This window comes from Drosophila persimilis, unplaced genomic scaffold, assembly GCF_003286085.1.
Source record: "Drosophila persimilis strain 14011-0111.01,24,50 unplaced genomic scaffold, DperRS2 tig00000191-arrow-pilon, whole genome shotgun sequence".
In the NCBI taxonomy this organism is placed as follows: domain Eukaryota; kingdom Metazoa; phylum Arthropoda; class Insecta; order Diptera; family Drosophilidae; genus Drosophila; species Drosophila persimilis.
Genome location: NW_020825298.1, coordinates 5,110,652 through 5,129,441, shown reverse-complemented (window position 1 = coordinate 5,129,441; position 18,790 = coordinate 5,110,652). Strand labels below are relative to the sequence as shown.

At 47.1% G+C, this 18,790-nt stretch overlaps 1 protein-coding gene and 1 pseudogene across 2 annotated transcripts; both read left to right on the top strand.

The window, feature by feature from the left end:
- The first annotated feature begins 867 nt into the window (after positions 1-867).
- Positions 868-2,069, top strand: LOC113565642 (annotated as a pseudogene).
- Positions 2,070-4,170: 2,101 nt separating this feature from the next.
- LOC6588876 (protein midgut expression 1) lies at positions 4,171-4,998 on the top strand. Of its 2 annotated transcripts, XM_026988794.1 has the most exons (4): positions 4,171-4,235; positions 4,295-4,723; positions 4,781-4,818; positions 4,880-4,998. In XM_026988794.1, exons 1-2 carry the CDS (start codon positions 4,201-4,203, stop codon positions 4,560-4,562), a joined length of 303 nt encoding a protein of 100 aa, XP_026844595.1. In that variant the 5' UTR covers positions 4,171-4,200; the 3' UTR covers positions 4,563-4,723; positions 4,781-4,818; positions 4,880-4,998. The 2 variants fall into 2 exon arrangements, with proteins under 2 accessions (XP_026844595.1, XP_026844594.1); XM_026988793.1 differs by having other exon boundaries at positions 4,295-4,818.
- The last annotated feature ends 13,792 nt before the right edge of the window (positions 4,999-18,790 follow it).

The following is an 18,790-nucleotide window of genomic DNA, read 5'->3' as shown; positions in this document are numbered from 1 at the left end:
CACATTTGTGTTGCAGCTACGGTTACGTGTTGATGCCACACTCTTCGCTCTTTCTATGCCCATCTCCGAGTTGGTCTTTCTCCTAGACAAAGGCTAATGCACTCTCTCTCCGCGGAGACATTCAATTACCAACGCATCGGGGATGGGTGGAGGAGCCTTTCCCTGATTTATAGAGATCGATGCACGTGTAGTCCGAGGCATACTTTCCCGCCTAATTGCTCCCTAAGTGGCAAACATGCTTAGACCCCGATGAACGGCCTGTCAACTGGCAGTCGGAGAGGCTCAGCATGTGGGGATCCAACAATAATGAGTGAGGGTATTTCTATTTTGGATTGTCAATGTGGGAGGTTTCCCATATCAACCTGAACTGAAACAGAGACAGTGACAGTGACGGTGACGGTGGGGAATTCATGATTTAAGTCTGTGGATCAATTATTATGAGCGGAACGACTGAACACATAGGAAGAACTCTTTGATGGGAGGACAGTATATGTAGGAATTATGAAAAGACTATGCTGTGGGCTATTTTAATCCATGTCTAGTGTGTAGTAGTATCTGGTATCTATTAATAAGAGACGGAAAGAACAACAGATTATTAAAGTCGTAGGTATAACATCTAGAGGCCTTTCCGATGTTTCAGGGAGTGATATTCAAACTTTTTCGTTAAGAGATGTTAATAAAACACGAGTAATGTATACATAAATACGTCATATCGGAATGTACTCATCTGAAAATGTAGGAAATATCTTGGCCTTTCCATTCTCTGACTAAAATCAACCATTATGGCTGTCGCCGCATGAGGGGAACTGTTTGAGGGCTATAAAATGTAATTCCCTAAATGAGAATCCACACCATCAAAGGGGTTCCATGAAGTAGGTTTCGGGCTATTGCCTGGCATTGGATCAGTGCAACCTGGTAAGGATTCAGTACTCTACTTCTGCACTTCTCTGAGCTGCTGGCCATCCCTGGACATTGGGCAAAGGATTTGACACCTCTACTTCCGTTTCGAGATTCCAGACCCCTCGATGACGTGGACGATCCACACACACAGGTCAATGGACAAGTGAAGCAACAGGGCGGCCCCGCTGATCTGATCTTTAAAGTGCCCGAAATCATTTCGTATGTGTCTAAATATATGACCCAGGGGAGCCCAACGATCTGATACTTCTAGGAAACTTCTCTTTAAGTAAACAGTTGGTATCTGTTCAGCATTATGTACCGAAAACTCAGCTTAAAGAAACCCCTAACCATATTAACGATCTACAGAAAATACCCACAAATCGTAGGATTTATTAAAAATGCATTTGCAGCGTCCACAATTTGTTGCAAGTTGTTTTGGAACGACACACGCACAAAGCAGCCTCGAATGAAGTTTGTTCTGCAATTTACTCGAGCCCAGACTCTGGGACTCTCGGACTCTCGAAGTCGGCCACTTTATTAATTTTAAAATAAAATGGCACAACCATTAACAATGCACCAGCAAAGTCCACTAACAGCCAAGAGCCACAATAGCAGAAGGCATCTAAAAAACAGGCAAAGCCACAATAAACAATAAACAAGAACAGCAACAGCAACACGAAAACAAGGACAAGTCGAGAGCAGAGCCGTGAACAGGACCGCCAGTGGGAGTGGGAGGGGGAGTGGGAGGGGGGGCAGGATCCCGAGCTGGATCCAGGTCCAAGTGCCACTGAAAAGCTGCAACGAAATAAAACATGCTTACTTACACAATGTTGAGTACGTGTAGAACATATATACGAGTGTCTGCAAGAGGTACATATACTACTGTGATGCACTGTAAAAAGCACAAAACTTAGTCAGCCAGTCAGCGATGCGATGCTCAACGGGAGAGAGAGAGAGTCCGAGAGAGAGGGAGAGAGAGAGAGAACTTTCTTCGCACGCTTTGCAGTCATTTGGAGCATATGTTTCGAACATTTTTCATAATCAAAAAGCTTTTAGCGGCGGACAGTGGCAATGATGGCCAGAACGTCGGCGAGGATGCTACGATGCCACGATGCCACGCCTTCCTGCCGCTGACCCTGCCACCACTACCACACCACGCCCGCTGCTGATTCTGGCCAAGTGGAGCTTATTGTCCGTTTCATTTTCGAGTGCAGCAGCGTGTAAAATCGCAATAATGCACAAGATTCCCTGCCCAGTGGCCCTTTTCCTTTTCCAGGGATAAAAACTAAAGCAAGTACCGGGCCCCCAAACCAAGCCTAAGCGGGAATACTCTACAGAAGGTGGCAGAACCTTATCAGGGCAAACAGATCAGGGTTTAAAATGGATATTCTAATTACAAGAACTTATAGATTTCGAATCTTCAGCTTCCCATTGGGAATACCCCCTTTTAAAGTGTCTCCAGAAGATCCGAGTTCCCAGCCACTCATTCAGCACTACATGCCCCTCCAGAAAGGGTATATCCACTTGACAAATACAAGCCAAACGGCAAGCAGAAGCGACAACAACAACCACTGAAACAGAAACAGAAACATTTGTCATGGCAATTGATTGCCAAGAAATCCAAAAACACCCAAAAGCAAATTCAATTTAACTTTCAACAAATAAACGGGGGGGAAAAAAAAACAATTGCGAAAACGAAATGCAATTCAATTTTCATAGGCATAAACATATATCTAACAAATAGCATTAAATTACCGGGGGTTACACAAACGAAATCATTCCATTATTACTCGTATTGCAATATTTTGTGCATTTCCCCAAAAGCCCCAAAATACAATATTTATTTGCCGTTGACAGGGGAGTCGAGTGGAGAGGAGGGGAGAGGAGGTCATCGGAGTGCACTGCAGTGCCTGTCCTCGAGAGCCGCATTTAATATGTTGCTGGCATACATTTTATTATTACATTTCCGAATGCTTTTAATTGCCTTTCATTAATTTTTACGCAATGCCGGTCGGTCCTTCGTATGCAAATAAATTGCGCATACGCCTCGTTGATGCCACATAAAGCACAGCCGTTGCAGCCGAGTATTTGGCTAGAGATCCGCCTGGGCTGGTTGTGTACGGCTTGAAATTATGCTATCAAATACTTACTTGGCTTATTTAAATGATTCGAGAAAAGATGCGCCTAAGAGTATGGAACAAACATTTGAATAAGATTACTCTGCCATATCCATGGTAGGTTATCCACCGACGGTATTTTGGTGGTGTTTTGGCAATCTACAAACTAATATCTAAGCCGATAAGCTATGGAATCTATTCATCATTTCAGAAGCGGTCCAGGGCATTCAGTTTGATAACAGCTTTCGTGGCTGTCGATGGCTGGTAATAATATTGTTGATAAATATATTTTTCAAGAACTTCCTGGCACAAAATCATTTCCAAGACAACCACATATATTTCAATGCTTAAGATTTTAAATTTAAAATCCCCTTCTGTTGCCAGCCAATCGGCAGCAAACCCCCAACTTTATCCGATGCTTAGAAAGCCTTTTGTTGGGGGAATCTTGGCTTCGTTTAAAGTTCCTGCCGCAGCCCAGCCGGCTCTGGGGTCATAATTTCTGGTTAAGCCGAGCGTAATCGGCACTTTTACCTAAATGGACCATAAGGCGTTAAAATGTTGTTATCGCCCCGCACAAAACGTGGCCCAGGCCCACCCAGACAGTCGTTCGTTCCACTCGGCAGCCCTTAGACCCCCACCATTGTCTTGGCCAGGCCAGGACTCACCTTTGGCAAGGCAATAAAGAGGCAAAATACATTTCGATTATGCGGCAAGAAAGCACATTTCTCTTTTCTTTACTTTCCTTCTGTGAGTTTTTCTTTTTTTTTATTTTATTTTATTTTATTTCTCTAAATTTCCAAGCGGGCCCGCAACGACAATCGAGAGCGTGGGCCAACCCTTATGCCAGCTTAAGTTAATCGAATCTCCCGTACCATTTGCAATAAAAGAGGAATTTTTGTAAGAAAACGGCATAAAATATAATTTGCCTGAAAGCCAAAATATGCTCACTCGAAGGGAATGCCTAATGGAGTCAGTCCCGTGGCTGGGGATGTGGGTTGGGTTATCATTTTTATGGGCAAAGTATTCCAATTGTTTTGCGACAGTAATAAGCCCGAAATTTATATCATTTCACCCCAGAGCATATGCCCCGACATGGAGGAGGCCCTGCTTTATCACTAATGCTCGTAATTTCTGGTTAAATAAATTTCAACAAATAAAAGTTTACATTTCAAAATCAGAAATTATGTGTGTCGGAATAATCGGATCTGCTCTATGCTGGTAAGCAAGTGTTCCTCGAAACCATTTCAGAAATTTGACTATTTTTAAACCGTTTTCAGCTGCCTTAAGTTGGGGACAAAGGTGCTGTTCTGCATCGCCTGCTCGGGAATCGGGATACTGATCGTAGGCGGTCTGGTCATATACTTTGTCTTCTTCCACAACAAGTCGGGGAAGAAGACCACCACGGTGGAGGACGCGACGACAGTCACTGTAGCAGTCAGAGCAATGGCTAATCGGGTGTATAACGAGCACTTGAAACAGCATTTGTTTGGAAATGATATGCCGGATGAGAAAGCTGAAGAGGATTTGGGGCCACTCCCCGAGTGACCCGACCAAACCGCTGATGAATACAAGTGTATCCGCGACCTTCCACTCATATTCACAAATGAAATCTATTCTACGTCTACGTCAAACATCGTTCGAACTCCTCTCAAATGTTGCCCCTTTGGAAACTGTTCCAAAAAGGCCTACGATTGGGCATCGTTGCGGTACTATTTTTCATTATATACGATACTATGGTGATAATAATTTACTGCATAATACAGTTGCTAAAAGCGAAAGATGAGAGCTTCTAGGACACCAGGTGAGAGGCAGTAAAGCTTATGAAATGTAGTATTTATAAATGTTTCCTTAATTTATTCAAGGTATCCGTATTGTATCTGGTAGGATGTGCCTAAATTCTTCGTTATTTTCGATGTAAAAATTCTTCTCTTGGAATACTGTTCAAATGATGTTTAAACTATGTAATCCATTGGAAAAGTAAGCAGCTGTTTTGCCTATTGGGAGAATACAAATTGTTAAAAGTATGGGTATCGAGGGATATTTCCAAGGAGACATAACCTATAGAACCTTCCAATAGCGATCACCGAAGAAATCCATAAATATGTGTACAAAGAGAGGGAAAAGTTGAGTAGATCTATTGCCAATGAGACATCAAATGGTAACCGAAATGCGCCTCGAAAGGACAAGAGCCTTGTAGGATAGCCCCACCCTGATATACGCATTTTCTTCAATAGTTTTAGGCAAGGCAAGGGGGACATTTTCCCACCTCATCTAAAAGGAATATCCACCTCAATCCAAAGAGGACACCCCTGGTCAAATCACTTGGCTTTTGGTAATCTTCAGGCTCTGCCCTCCTTTTATTGGCTTTCAATGGCGAACCGGGAATGGAAATCAGTGGAAAAACCGCCAAACCATCAGCGGAGGGCTGTTGTGTGAAAAACTGATGCCACTAGTTAACTGTACTTTGTATGCAAAGTGCCAAAAAGAGAGAGAGAAAGAAGACAATGAAAAGGAGTGTGGAGTGAGAGTGAGGGAAAGCGGAAACGGAAGTTAAAGCGCCAGAATGCGGAACAGAGAAACGCCAGACGAAGAAGACGTCTGCCCCTGGCCACAGAACCGTTTTTTGGCTGCTATTTGATTATATATAAAATGTTCCTTTCTTCTTGCTTTTCCCTTCTCCGCCGGGGCACTTTACTGGCTGGTTGTAAGCGTTTAGTGGCAAACAACTGACAGCTGCCGAAATGTCGGCGGGCATCTCCAAATCGCCCGAGTAAACGTTTAGCTCCGCCAGCTGCCGCACAGAATGCTCCGTGCGGGTGTTGCCACGGTATCTGTGATGTGATGTGATGTGATTAAGATGGTTAGTCATTCCATTTAAGAGCTCGCCCCGAGGCTCTGACTTTGCCATTGATGGGGCCAGGGGAAGGGACTCTCTCTCTCTCTCTCTCTTGGTGTTTCATTTATATCTATGTTTGTCTAGGGATAGTGATTGCCATGGAAATTGGAAAGAAGATTTCAAATGATATTGATATTAGCTGGAAATGTACGAGTATAACCATATTATGTTAGATATCATCTTAATACAATCGAGTATGCCTTTTTGATGGCAACAATCCCAAGATATCTCCAATAGTTGGTAGTTTTCCATCTTCTTGTTGACACGGAGGCTCTCTGGGGCATGCCACTGTTTCTGTGCTCCCATGATACTCTTGACTGTTTTTTTGTGGCAGGTAAAAAACGTGCCTGATAAGCGGCAGTATCCTGCCATTAATTCCTTTTGGTTTCTTTTCCAACCAGTACCGAAAAAAACGCTTCAATGAATTTGGATTCATTTGAATGGATTTTCGGTTTCCTTTATTTTTTCATTATGTGAAGAGCTTCCTTCGTCTGCATTCCAGCACCATTTCGAAGCTTTTTCCATTGCCTTTTACAACATTTGAGCATTTGGTATTTGGTATCTAGCCATCTACGAGGTGGCAATCGAGGGGGGGGACTTTGCCATTACTTCGATTTGTTTCTTATTTAAATTTTGTATACACTTCAATCAGAAAAAAGCAGAAAGTACCAGAGTGAGAGGGGGAGGGGGAGAGGGTGAGAGAGCAAGAACGTTAAGTGCCTTTGTCGGTTGGAAAAGCGAATTAATGCTGGGCGGGAGAGAGAGAGAGAGAGAGAAAAAAACGCAAGGGAAAATCGCTGCGGTTTCCTACTCTAATGCGTTTAATTTATATCCATCCTCCCGGGCATCCGTGGCCCAGCCCCGTCCACCCACAGCCAACTACAACAAAGGGAAGTACAAGAAATGGATGGTGCGGAATGGGTATATATAAAAATATATATTTATTTTACAGCTGCTGCACTTAGATGTGCGATGGCAATAAAAAGCAGCCCCAGCAAGTGGCATTCAACACCTTTTTTTTTTTTTGCCCCACCGATTCTCTATTTCTGCCCCAGCCAGAAAAGCTTAATAAACAAACGACGAAAATGGTCTAGAGTCGGGTGGTGCCACGGCGTGGAGTTGCGTTACTGGTGGTGGAACGGGTCGGAAGGGGGGGCCTTGTGGGGGGCCATGGTGGGGATGCGTTATAAACATTTAAGTCCACAATTTGCACAGACTGTAAGGGCAGTGCAGTGCAGAACAGAACAGAACAGAGAGTAACAGAATACCCCAATACCGAATACCGAATACCGAATGGCACTCCACTCCAGTCCGCTTCTCGTGTAACCAGCAGCCCAGCAGCCAAATGCTGGCCAAATGCAATTTTCACGTGCAACCGCAACGATATTTATGCCACTCCAGCAACAAAACCAACGCCAGAACCAATTTCTACACTCCACAAAAACTAGGAGGATCACAAGTTAGTTTTTGGAAATGAATAAATCACACCAGACTCGAAAATCGAATATATAATGGACTTTTTCCTCATTTAAATGAGGAGTACGGTGGATACATAGATCCCTGAGAAAGTTAGAGACTTTCTGAAGACTCTCTTGCCACGATCATTGTGGAACCTTCGCTTTAGGACTGTTGTGATCTCTGGGAATCTGAGGTTTACCTTTTTTGCTTGCGAAAACGACAAGTTTTTGTAGCTACAATTTTCTCACGTTTTCCTACATTACTCCAAACATTTTTAGAATGTGATACAGAAACAAGTGCCTCTAAAGTTTTGTGTTTCGGCCCAGAATTTCTCCAAGTACAGTAGTGGCAGGTGGCACAGCTGCTGCCAGGCTCCACCACCAACTGACAATGGTTGACACCGCCCCCACCCCCACCCCCACCCGAACCCGTTAGCCAGCTCTAGTTGCCCCACCCAAAGTCACAGCTGCACCTATCGCCCCTCCATGCATGTATGTGTGTGTGTGTGTGTGTGCAGGGGGCTGCTGGGTTTGAGGCAAGGCCCAGCATGCGTGCCCTGCCACGATGTGGCAACATAAACATTGAACCAACAGCAACAACGACCGCAACAATACCAGCAACCACGCCGGACTACTAATAGTAGTAGTAGCTTGCCCCATGGACAATTTGAAGGTGTAAATATTTTCGGAAACTTTGAGTGGGAGAGAATTCCTGATCAGTACCCAGGGAAAGTCATACTAGAAGACTTTAAGAGTGTTAATATTTTATTTGTATCCACATGAATAAATCTTTGTTTATGGGCCACATATGTAAGCCTTAATCTATAATATCTCCAACAATCTCCTCACACCCCTTTGATTGCTTTTATGGCAGCCCAGAGGAGGGAGGCATCACCTGCCTTTCGCACCTTTGTTCGGTGGCTGGCTTATTTATGGCAGTTGAATTCAAATGAAAAACGCTTGCTGCTGCCACACTTCATTTCTGGCGCCCAAACCCAATGACCGGGCAATGCGAGGAGCTTCCGTTTACTAACGACACCAGCGACAGCCCCGACGACAGCCCCCACAAGCACAAGCAATCTCAAGCAGTCATAAACACGACTGGAGCACCTGCAACCTGCGACCTGCAACCGGCAACCTGCAACGCAGCGCCGAAGCCTTCGAGCCATGGAGGGCAGGAGGGGGGGCCATGATGGTGGGTTTGGGTTTCCGTTTCCGCTGCAATGTGTCGCCGCCATTATGCAAATGCCTGGTCTGACGCCCGAGTGGACAGACTGCTCATTCCGCAATCTGCATTTAAATGACCTCGACGAGGTGCGAGGACGCCCTGAGATTTCTCAGCATCATTTGCAAAAATATTAAAGGAATTTTCTATATGTATAGTATATACGCGGCGAAATGGAATCTTTTTTACCTCTAAGGAATTATGCATGACCACGCCTTTTGCCTCAGTTATCATACGAAATGAGATTCTGGAGGAGCTGGAGCTGTGTAATTGAAAATCACCTTCAAAAGCGCTGCTGGGTGATGGCTTAAGATTTGCATCAGCAAAGCTTCCGATAAGCGATTTATGGGAGGACTTCAGATGGAGATTCTGGAGCCCACAGATCGGCAATATCTTAAAGGACATGGAAAATACCCATGTGGGACGGGAACCTGGAAAAGCAACAACGGAAAGGGATTTGTTCCATGGAAATACTATGGAGGACTCCCAAAAAAGGTTAGAAATATTGGTGATAGTGCCACAAGCCCTTTTCGACACTTATCTTTAATACTATTCTGCATATTTTTAGCAACGATCTGTCCTTGTCTCCTCCTCAAGATACTCCTACTACACCACGTGAAATTCCCTATAGATAAAACCAGAGCATTTTCATTTGTTTTTGCCACATTTAATTATATTTAAACTTTGGCGTTCCAATCCTTGATTCAGACTTATGCACCCACATTGTTTCTATGTGCATGGTATATGGAAATCCACGCCCTAGACTAATTTCACACACGGCTAGACCGAGGGGAGCAGCAACCGCCAAGAGGGGCCTGTGACTGTGGCAGGGGCAGGGACAGGGACAGGGACAGGGGAAGGGACAGGGGCAGGGGCAGGGACAGGGACAGGGACAGAGGCAGGGACAGGGTCCGTGAACAGAGCCAGTTACAGCAGGTCCCCAGACATTTTCATAACTTTGACAAGGTAACACACACACAGTCGCACACTGGAGGCATACGCACAGTCAGAGACTTGCACCATTGGGGAGACGGCTAATAAAGTTACACGTAGCACACACACACACAGGCACACACTCACACGTAACCGTGAATTTTTTCGAGTGCGGACGCGCCAAACAGCTGCTCTGCAAGACACAGACAAATCGCGAAAGATACCTGAAAAAAAAATACACGAAATTAGCTCAAGCTCTTGCCGACACCGCGTGCTCACCTGGGAGGATCGAGTCTCACCCCGACTGGCTTCTGATCCGGGCTGCGCGTTGCACTTCCACGGTCACCCAAAGGGGGCAGGGGCGCTGGGGCCCACCGTGAGTGCTTTGGACGGCGCTTTTCACTCATCACTTGGAGATTCCCACCTTTTTTCATCCTTTCTCTCCTTTGGGCCGGTTCTCCCGTTCTTCTTCACTCCAGGCCTCGCAGCTGATCGGCTGGGGTACCAGGGCTGGATAGTGCAGGCCACTAACCAGCTGATCGACTGCAGTGTGGTGAAGGTGCACTAGGTGCCAAAGCATCCAGCCCTCGACAGAGACCGCTGCGGAAGATAACTGCGCCCACAGCAGCTAGCTTCTGTCAGCGACCGCACCTGAGGGAAGGTACTGCCTAACTCCTAGGCGGGATCACTTGCAAACCGCACACACACACCTACGCATAAGTTCCATCCCAAATTCACACGCGTGGAGGAATCCCGTGGCCGGGGCGCGGATCCTGGAGGCCCTGAGAGATGTCCCCCCGAATCCTGCTTCGCCGGTGGCACACTTGGCCGACGAAGCAAAATGCACTACAAGCCAAGGAGCAATGGCTTTCCAAAAAGCCTCAAAGGTGGCCCGAACACCACCACAAGCAGCCGTAGCACCGCCAATGAAGCAGAGCTCGTTGCACAGCTTTGCCAGTGGGGCCACGCAGGACGGCGGCAAGGGCCCTGATACCCCGAAGAGACCGAGGGACCCCCCTACACCATCGAGTAGCGGGAGAAAAACCCCCCCCAAGCGAAGCAGGAACCGCGTACAGGACATAGATGAGATTGGCGCAATTCTGGACGACCTACTCTACCAGATGAACGAGAAGGGCCAGAGGTCGATCAACATGGCCATTAAGAAGATGGTAGCTCGCATGAAGGAGTTGCAAGTGGAAGTCAAATCCCATCTGCAGGCGCCAGAGGAAAAAAGGGCAGCGCCAGGAGGATGCCAGTGCCAGGATCACACTGCAGGCCCAACTGGCCCCCTACCCAGGATGACCAAGCCCAGTGCGACCAAGGCGACGCAAACGGCATCAGGAGCCCACAAGAGCGAGGCAGCACCCCGAACTGAGGAGAAGAGCGCGCGCGGAAGGCCCCGGCAAGGCCACCAAGCTGACGCCACTCGACAAGCGGAAACCGTGATGCAGTGCGGCAAGGCGGAAGACACCAACCCTACACAGAAGTGGAGTGAGGTGAGAGGCAGGCGTGCGAAACGCAAGCAGGCAGGCCGACCAGACGCAGTGCTCGTCAAATGCACCGAGGAGGCATCATACGCCGACATCCTCAAACTGGTGAAGGCAGCACCAACGCTCCAGAACCTCAAAAACAAGGTTCAGGGCATCAGGAAGACAGCCTCGGGCGAGCTGCTTCTAAGGATGCAACAATCCTCAGACCCCGCCACCCAGGAGCTACAGATGGCCATCCAGGCAGCGCTTGGGGACAAGGCAGCCGTGAAGGCCATGCAGGAGACAGTCGCGGTGGAGGTACTCAACATAGACGAGCTCACGACAGGCGACGAGGTATGTGAGGCCATAGCTGCAGCGATCGACGACGACTTAACACAAGGAGCAGTGCCGTACATGCGGAAAGCATATGGCGCAACGCAGGTAGCTACGCTGAACCTTCAGCCCGCACTCGCAAAGAAGCTCCTGGAGCTCGGAAAAGTTCGAATCGGCTGGGTTGTCTGCCGCGTGCGGCAACGGATTGCGCCAACCCGCTGCTTCAAGTGCATGGCCTATGGACACACTGCAGCCAGGTGCAGATCCAAGCGGCCTGTGTCAAGCAATGCATGCTACAAATGTGGTGGGGAGGGGCACAAGCACAACCAGTGCAACAACCCGCCAATGTGCATACTATGCGCTGGCAAGCCAGGAGACGTTCGCTCAGCAGCCCACTCGGCCCTCAGCCGCAGCTGCCCTGAGTACAAGAAGGCACTAGCAAAACTGGTTGATGGTTAAGCTCCTGCAGCTCAACCTAAACCACTGCCGAGCTGCTCAGGATCTGTTGGCGCAAACAGTCCTGGAGCAGAAGATTGACATAGCGCTACTCAGCGAGCCGTACGGCAAAAAACACGAAGGAGTCTGGCAGCAAAGCTCAGACGGAGGAGCAGCAATCTGGAGCTGTGGCCCACAACCAGGCCAGCTTACCCACAGAGTATCCAGAGTGGGATATGTGAGAGCTAAGCACAGCGGGACTTTTGTCTACAGCTGCTACATAGCACCAAGATTCACGCAACAGGAGTACGAGACGATCATAAGCAGCATCGCTAACGACGCACGAGGCAAATCGCCGGTCCTGATAGCGGGCGACTTTAACGCCTGGGCCACGACTTGGGGCAGCGCCAAGAACACACCCCGTGGGACATCGCTCCTGGACGAGTTTGCAAGCCTGAACGTCTGCCTCCTCAACACAGGAACCACACCAACGTTCAGCAAAGCAGGGCGGGAGTCTATTATAGACCTCACATTTGCAAGCCCAGAGCTCGCACGCCACGCGAAGTGGCAAGTGCTGAGTGCTTACACCCATAGCGACCACTTAGCCGTAATGACGGAAACCTTTGCACCCAGGAACACAACAAGGATACAGCGGGCGCTCCAGGCCGGGTACAAGGAGGAAAGCTTGAGCAGATCCGCGCTCCTCTCGGCAGCAGAAAACCTAAGCGCCGCCGGGGATGCTGAAGCATCCGCGCTTGCCGTGTACAGGACCGTCAAAGCGGCCTGTGATGCAGCCATGAAAAAAAGGAAGATCGGAGGAAGCAGGCACCGGCCAGTACCGTGGTGGAATGAGCACATTGCCAAGGCCAGGAGGGAGTGCTGCGCAGCTCGGCGTGCCTACCAGCGAACAAGAGGCTCCGCCCAATTTGGCATAAATGGCGCGGCATTCAAGGCCAAAAGAAAAGAGCTGAAGGAGGCCATCAGAAGCAGCAAACTCAAATGCTTTAAGGAGCTCTGCGATGCGGCCGATGCGGAACCTTTTGGTGGAGCATACAAACTAGTCATGGGGAGATTAAACAGACAGCCTATGCCCAAGGATCCGGTGCATATGAGAGATATAGTCGGCACCCTTTTCCCTAGACAACCACCCTTACAAGAGGAAGCTAGGGTAGAAGGAGCTAGCCTGAGGGACACCACCACCATCATCACTGCCAGAGAAGTACTGGAGGCCACGGGTAAGCTGAAGATCGGGAAAGCGGCAGGTCCAGATGGAGTCCCTAATGCAGCACTAAAATGCATAATTAGAGCCCACCCGGAAGCATTCGCCACCATGTATACCCAGTGCCTAGCGGAGCGGACAGTCCCACGAGCATGGAAACGTCAAAGGCTGGTTCTGATACCCAAGCCAGGCAAAGAGCTCAACGACCCATCGTCATACCGGCCACTGTGCATGCTGGATACCATGGGCAAGATTTTCGAGAGGATGGTATGCAACCGACTGGAGGCGGAACTGGCTGAGCGTCGCGGACTTTCCGACCTCCAATTCGGGTTCCGCAAGCAGAAGAGCACCACTGACGCCATCGAGATGGTGACAAACCTTGCCAGGGAAGCCATGGCAGGAACGCGATGGGCTGGAGGCGACAAAAAGTACTGCCTAGTATGTACACTAGACGTACGAAACGCCTTCAACTCTGCCAGCTGGAAGAGCATCCTAGAGGCCCTGACCAGGAGGGGCATATCTGAGCAAATCACACGGACTCTGCGAAGCTATTTTACGGACCGCGTCCTGATATACGACACGGAAGAAGGATCAGAATATCACCAAGTCACCGGAGGCGTCCCACAGGGCTCGGTCCTAGGGCCGATACTGTGGAACGTGATGTACGACGATATCCTGCGGCTTACATTACCGGAAGGGTGCACCCTGGTGGGCTTCGCCGACGACATAGCACTGGTGACAGTGTCGAAACACGTAAGAGACGCAGAGGAGAAAGCCAACGTAGCAGTCGGGATGATAGTGGCCTGGCTCGCAGCCAACGGGCTAGCATTGGCGGAGAAGAAGACGGAGGCTGTGCTAATGAGCAGCAGGAAAAAGGTCGAGCAGGCATGCGTTAGAGTCGGCAGCACGATCATCAGGACCAAGCCTGCGCTAAAATACCTAGGGGTAATGATGGACCAGAGGCTGAACTTCAAGGCCCACCTGGAATATGCCAGCGCAAAAGCGACTGCAGCAACGGCGGCCATAAGCAGGATGATGGCCAATACAGGGGGACCACGGCAGCGTAGCAGGCAGCTCATCGCTGGGGTGGTCACCTCCATAATCTTATATGGATCAGCAGTGTGGGCACCAGCAATGATGGTTTCCACATACAGCAGAGACTGCAGAAGCGCATACCGACGCTGTGCCCTGAGGGTTACATGCTGCTTCCGGACGGTGTCTGAAGACGCCGCACTTGTTGTGGCAGGCATGTTCCCGCTGGATCTCCTGGCAGCAGAGCGACAGAGCGGAGTGGAGGTAGCCAGCGAGCGGCGAGAGCGCACTATAGCCCAGTGGCAACGGCGCTGGGACCAAGCGGCAAAAGGGAGGTGGACCAGACGTCTCCTTCCCCAGCTTAGCCCATGGCTGCGAAGAAGGCACGGCCAAATGGACCATTATTTGGGCCAACTGCTGACGGGGCATGGCTGCTTCAAGCAGTACCTGTACCGCTTTAGACGTGCTGACGACCCGTATTGCAGCTGCTGCGGGCCTGGAGTCGACGAGGATGCAGAGCACGTCTTCTTTGTGTGCCCCCGCTTCTCGCAAGAACGATCGAGGCTAGGGGAGACCCTTGCAGAAGTGAGTGTGGACACCCTCACCGACCAGATGCTAGCCGATGAGCAATCTTGGAACGCGGTCGCCTACATGGCAGCAAGCGTGATCAAGGAGCTGCGCAGGCTGGAGCGAAGCCGGACGAATTAAGCCAGAAAGATGACCCCACAGCCCGCACCGCGAAGTAATGCCTAGCGGCAGTCCCGCGGGAGCGGACCCACCCCCCCCCCCCCCCCCTCACTAGCCATAATTGTTATTTTATAAATATAAATTGTTTTCCCAATAAAAAAAAAAAAAAAAAAAAAAAACACACTCACACGCACAATCCCATACAGACTGAAAGATTGTGTGTGTAATGCGTTTTGTTTGGCCCCCCCTCGGCGGCCCAAGAGAGTTGTTAACGTTTTTTCATAGCCGTGTTTACTCTTTTTCATCTTGGCGCCGAGACCCTAATGACACGCCCAACCCACTCCTGCCTCTCAACAGGGCACGGACACGGCACGAGCCGGGGGTACGGAACACTCCCCTCGGAGGCAACGATAAGCGACAATAAACATAAAAAATGAATGCTCAGCTCCGGCCCCCACTGGAGCAGCAGGGCCACCCCATCGCTTTTGCCGGCTTTGCCGCTTTTCCAGCAGTGCAACGGGCACGCTTGGTGGAAATTTAACAACCATACGAGATTTTTCCGCCGGGCTTTATTGTTGCTGTCACGGATTTTTTGGGGATTTTCATCGCGTAAACATCTTTTTCATATTCATTTCAACAAGAAGAAGGAATGTGGCGGCTACTCGTTCACTGCATAACCATCCCATTGGGAACTCAAATTAGTGCACAACAAAAATTTATTAATTGAATCATAATTTACGAGCACAAGCCCCACAACGGGGAGACAGACAACCAATCTTTATTAATGCAAAATATCTGAAATATGGGCATAAAAAACTCAATATTAAAACTAATAATGCAAATATTTTTGAAATTCATTTAATTGATTGCAATTTATGTGCGAGGAAATATGCACGGACTGCATTCATTAATCATGTGTCAGTGGAGTGAAAAAAGACTAATGCAAATGCAGCAGATTTTGTCTATAGATGGAAAGGTATCAGGTCTAAAATTATTATTCAAATTTCGTTAGAGCCTCTAAGGAAAACTCTTTCTGAATGCAAAGAAAGCAACAAGTAAGAAATAAATATTTGTATCGAATTTTTAAATTATAAACAGAAACAAAAAGCATTTATTATTAGAGATGGAAACATTGTTGAAGTTTTTGGCTTTTGGAGGCCGTTCCAGAACCAAATTTCATCAACAAATGGACATCAATAAAGTAGGGACTCTCCTAAGACTCTCCCCTGCCTAGGACTACTAGACAAAGAATAATATTTCCCTGTAGCGATTGAAACTTGGAGCCCAGAAGAACAGACTCTAATCAAAAAATTCTATGAAATCAATAAAAGAAGGGCATCTTCTCAGGTCTAAGAGAAAGACCCAAAGAAGAATACTACTATGAAACAACCTAACTTATAGATGCAATAAAGATCTTTATAATTTTATTTATATGCAATTCAATAAATAAATTGAAACAGGTTTGCAATGATGGGGATGAGGAGATCAATGGGGAGAACGATGATACCGAAAGCGCTTCAAAAACTGAAGCATTTTGAGCATACATATTTTTCATTACTGCTTGTTTTTGCATTGTTTCGGTTAAATTCTTACACCAAAAAATTTCAAATTAATTTAATTTAAAATTAGAAACCTACTTTTATCCTTTATCCTCGATGTAAATTGTCAACCCGCTGACGGCCTGATTTAATTGCGCTCATCGCTCATCTGCAAAGCTAGCGTGTAGATACAAATGTATCTCGTACAAGACATGCAAGAATATTAACAAATTGGTGTGCCATCGCATCCACATCGCATCCATCCCGGCTGTCAATTTGTCGCATCAACGGATAAAGAGGCAGGCAAAAAAGGAAGGCTAGGGAACCGCACAAGGAGGAGCTCCTCCAGATGGAGGATAGGATGCCGGGAAGATGACTGTCAATACAATTGCCGAGGAATTGAATGGGGAAAATGTCGGGCGAGGAATTGCTGATGACTGGCTGGATTGGCTGGGTGTCTGAGTGTCAGCTCCGAATGCGATCAGAGAGACAGCTAAACCGAGAACCCCACACTCGGGCGTTGACAGGGATACGAGTACGCGTACGAGTGCTCAAACAATTTGGCAATTGCTGAAATAATTTCCAGCCGGCACTCGTGATGTTTTCGCCCACCGCCCCTCCCCCCAGGGATGTTTGTTAACTGCCAAATCAATCTGCGCCAATCGATGCTCGACACAAAAACGCATCGTTCGCCTATTAAAAACCAATTTAATTTACTGGACGGAGCCGGGGAACGACGACTGGGCGGGGGGGGGATGGGAGCTGGAGCTGGAGGTGGAGCTGAGAAGTATGGAACACATTTTCAGCAACCACGAAATTTGATCAGAGATAAATTCCAATTATTAAAATCGAATTTGCACAGAAAGTCAGGGAACACACACACACACACACACACGGAAGCACGCACACTAGCAGACGGACTTTTGTAGTTGCACGCAACATGCAATGGGCGTGGCATGGAGGGCATTTGGAAGGCATTGCAACATTTTATCAAATTCTAATTATGCAAAATAGAAGGGAAAAAAGCAATTAAGCCGTATGTCCCAAAACTGTTGCAAATTATCAGATCTCTGTGGGGGATACATTGGGTCGGGGAGGTAGTCGCCCCCCTTTCTTGATTCCTTTTCCAATTAGAAATGGCTGATAGCCTGGGAATCAGTTCTTTCTGTGGACTGGAGGTACATTTGATTAACAAAATCACTATAGAAACATGTCAGTTTTTCTATCCCAAAGCCTTGCACTGAAAGGTGTAGGGAGGGCACTAATAAGACTACCTTTTCCTCTGTGTTTTTATGCAATTTGTTCTTCCCCGGACCACTGTTGTAGCATAAGGTTCATTTGATCAATAAATGTGCTGTAAAATGACTCTGTTTCTGCTTCAACAAATTGTCAAATCTACAAATCAACAATAACTAAATCTATGCTGGGGTCTGTTCTACGTGGCTCTTGGGGGGAGGTTTACATATGCATATGTAATAGACTGTTAACGCATCATAAAATTGCACTTTAAACAATCGAATTCGCGAACAGAGAAAACAAAAAGATAGAGAGGGAAAAACAAAAACAGGAAGAGTTTCCACAACAGCGATAGCATAAAGAATAAATTGCGAATAAATAAATTGTATCGCAAGGCGAATTGTTGTCCTGTCCTTTGCTTTTGTTTTACATTTTCTGCACCATACGAGTAGTCGTGCATTCGCATTTGGTAATCGATAGAGAAAAAGTATGGCAAATGGTGGGGAAATAAATAAAATGTGTGAATTATAAGCAAACAGTGGAAGAGGCACGAACATATGTACACATTTATGCAACAGAGCTATCATATCATATGATTATATTTTGGGCATGTTTTTTAAACGACTACCAGGTACTCTGTAAGAAAAATATGAAGAACCCCCAATTTCAACAACCAATTAATGGCACTTAATCGCAAATGAATTTTCCAAAAATTGATCCTTGATGGTAGATTTCCTTAAACTGATAAATCATCAAAGAATACCTTTAGGACCTTTAGCTGGTGGTACTTTTAATCCAAAAACTATACTAATATATTCCTATATTTGTTCTCTGGCCTAATGTAACCAGAAGCTCACTTAATCCTGCCTGCACACAGTTTAACTCCTGGAGAATGTGGAAAAATTCGCTGCATATTCAGGGGCGCCGATCGCTGCTTCGTTCGGTTGCATAAATGTGTGTATATTCTTTAATATTTCTGAATAAATGATGAAAGGAGTAATAACAAAGTGTATAAAAACAAATATAAATAATGCATAAATACTCGCACAATGACGAGCAGCCAGCCAGACATAAAGACACGACCCATTAACGTAAATGTTCTCTCTTTCACTCGGGCCCTGTGTATCACTCTCGTGTGTTGTTTGTTTTTTAAGCTTTGGCACGTTGTCATGAAAAATGCATGCCTCATATTTACACGAAAGGCATTAATTTTGCAATTTCACTTCCGTTTCATTGCCATACACGAGCACACATCGCTATATGTGTTATATTCCTGCTTATTCTTTTATTTGTTGTGACCTAAACGGTGTAAA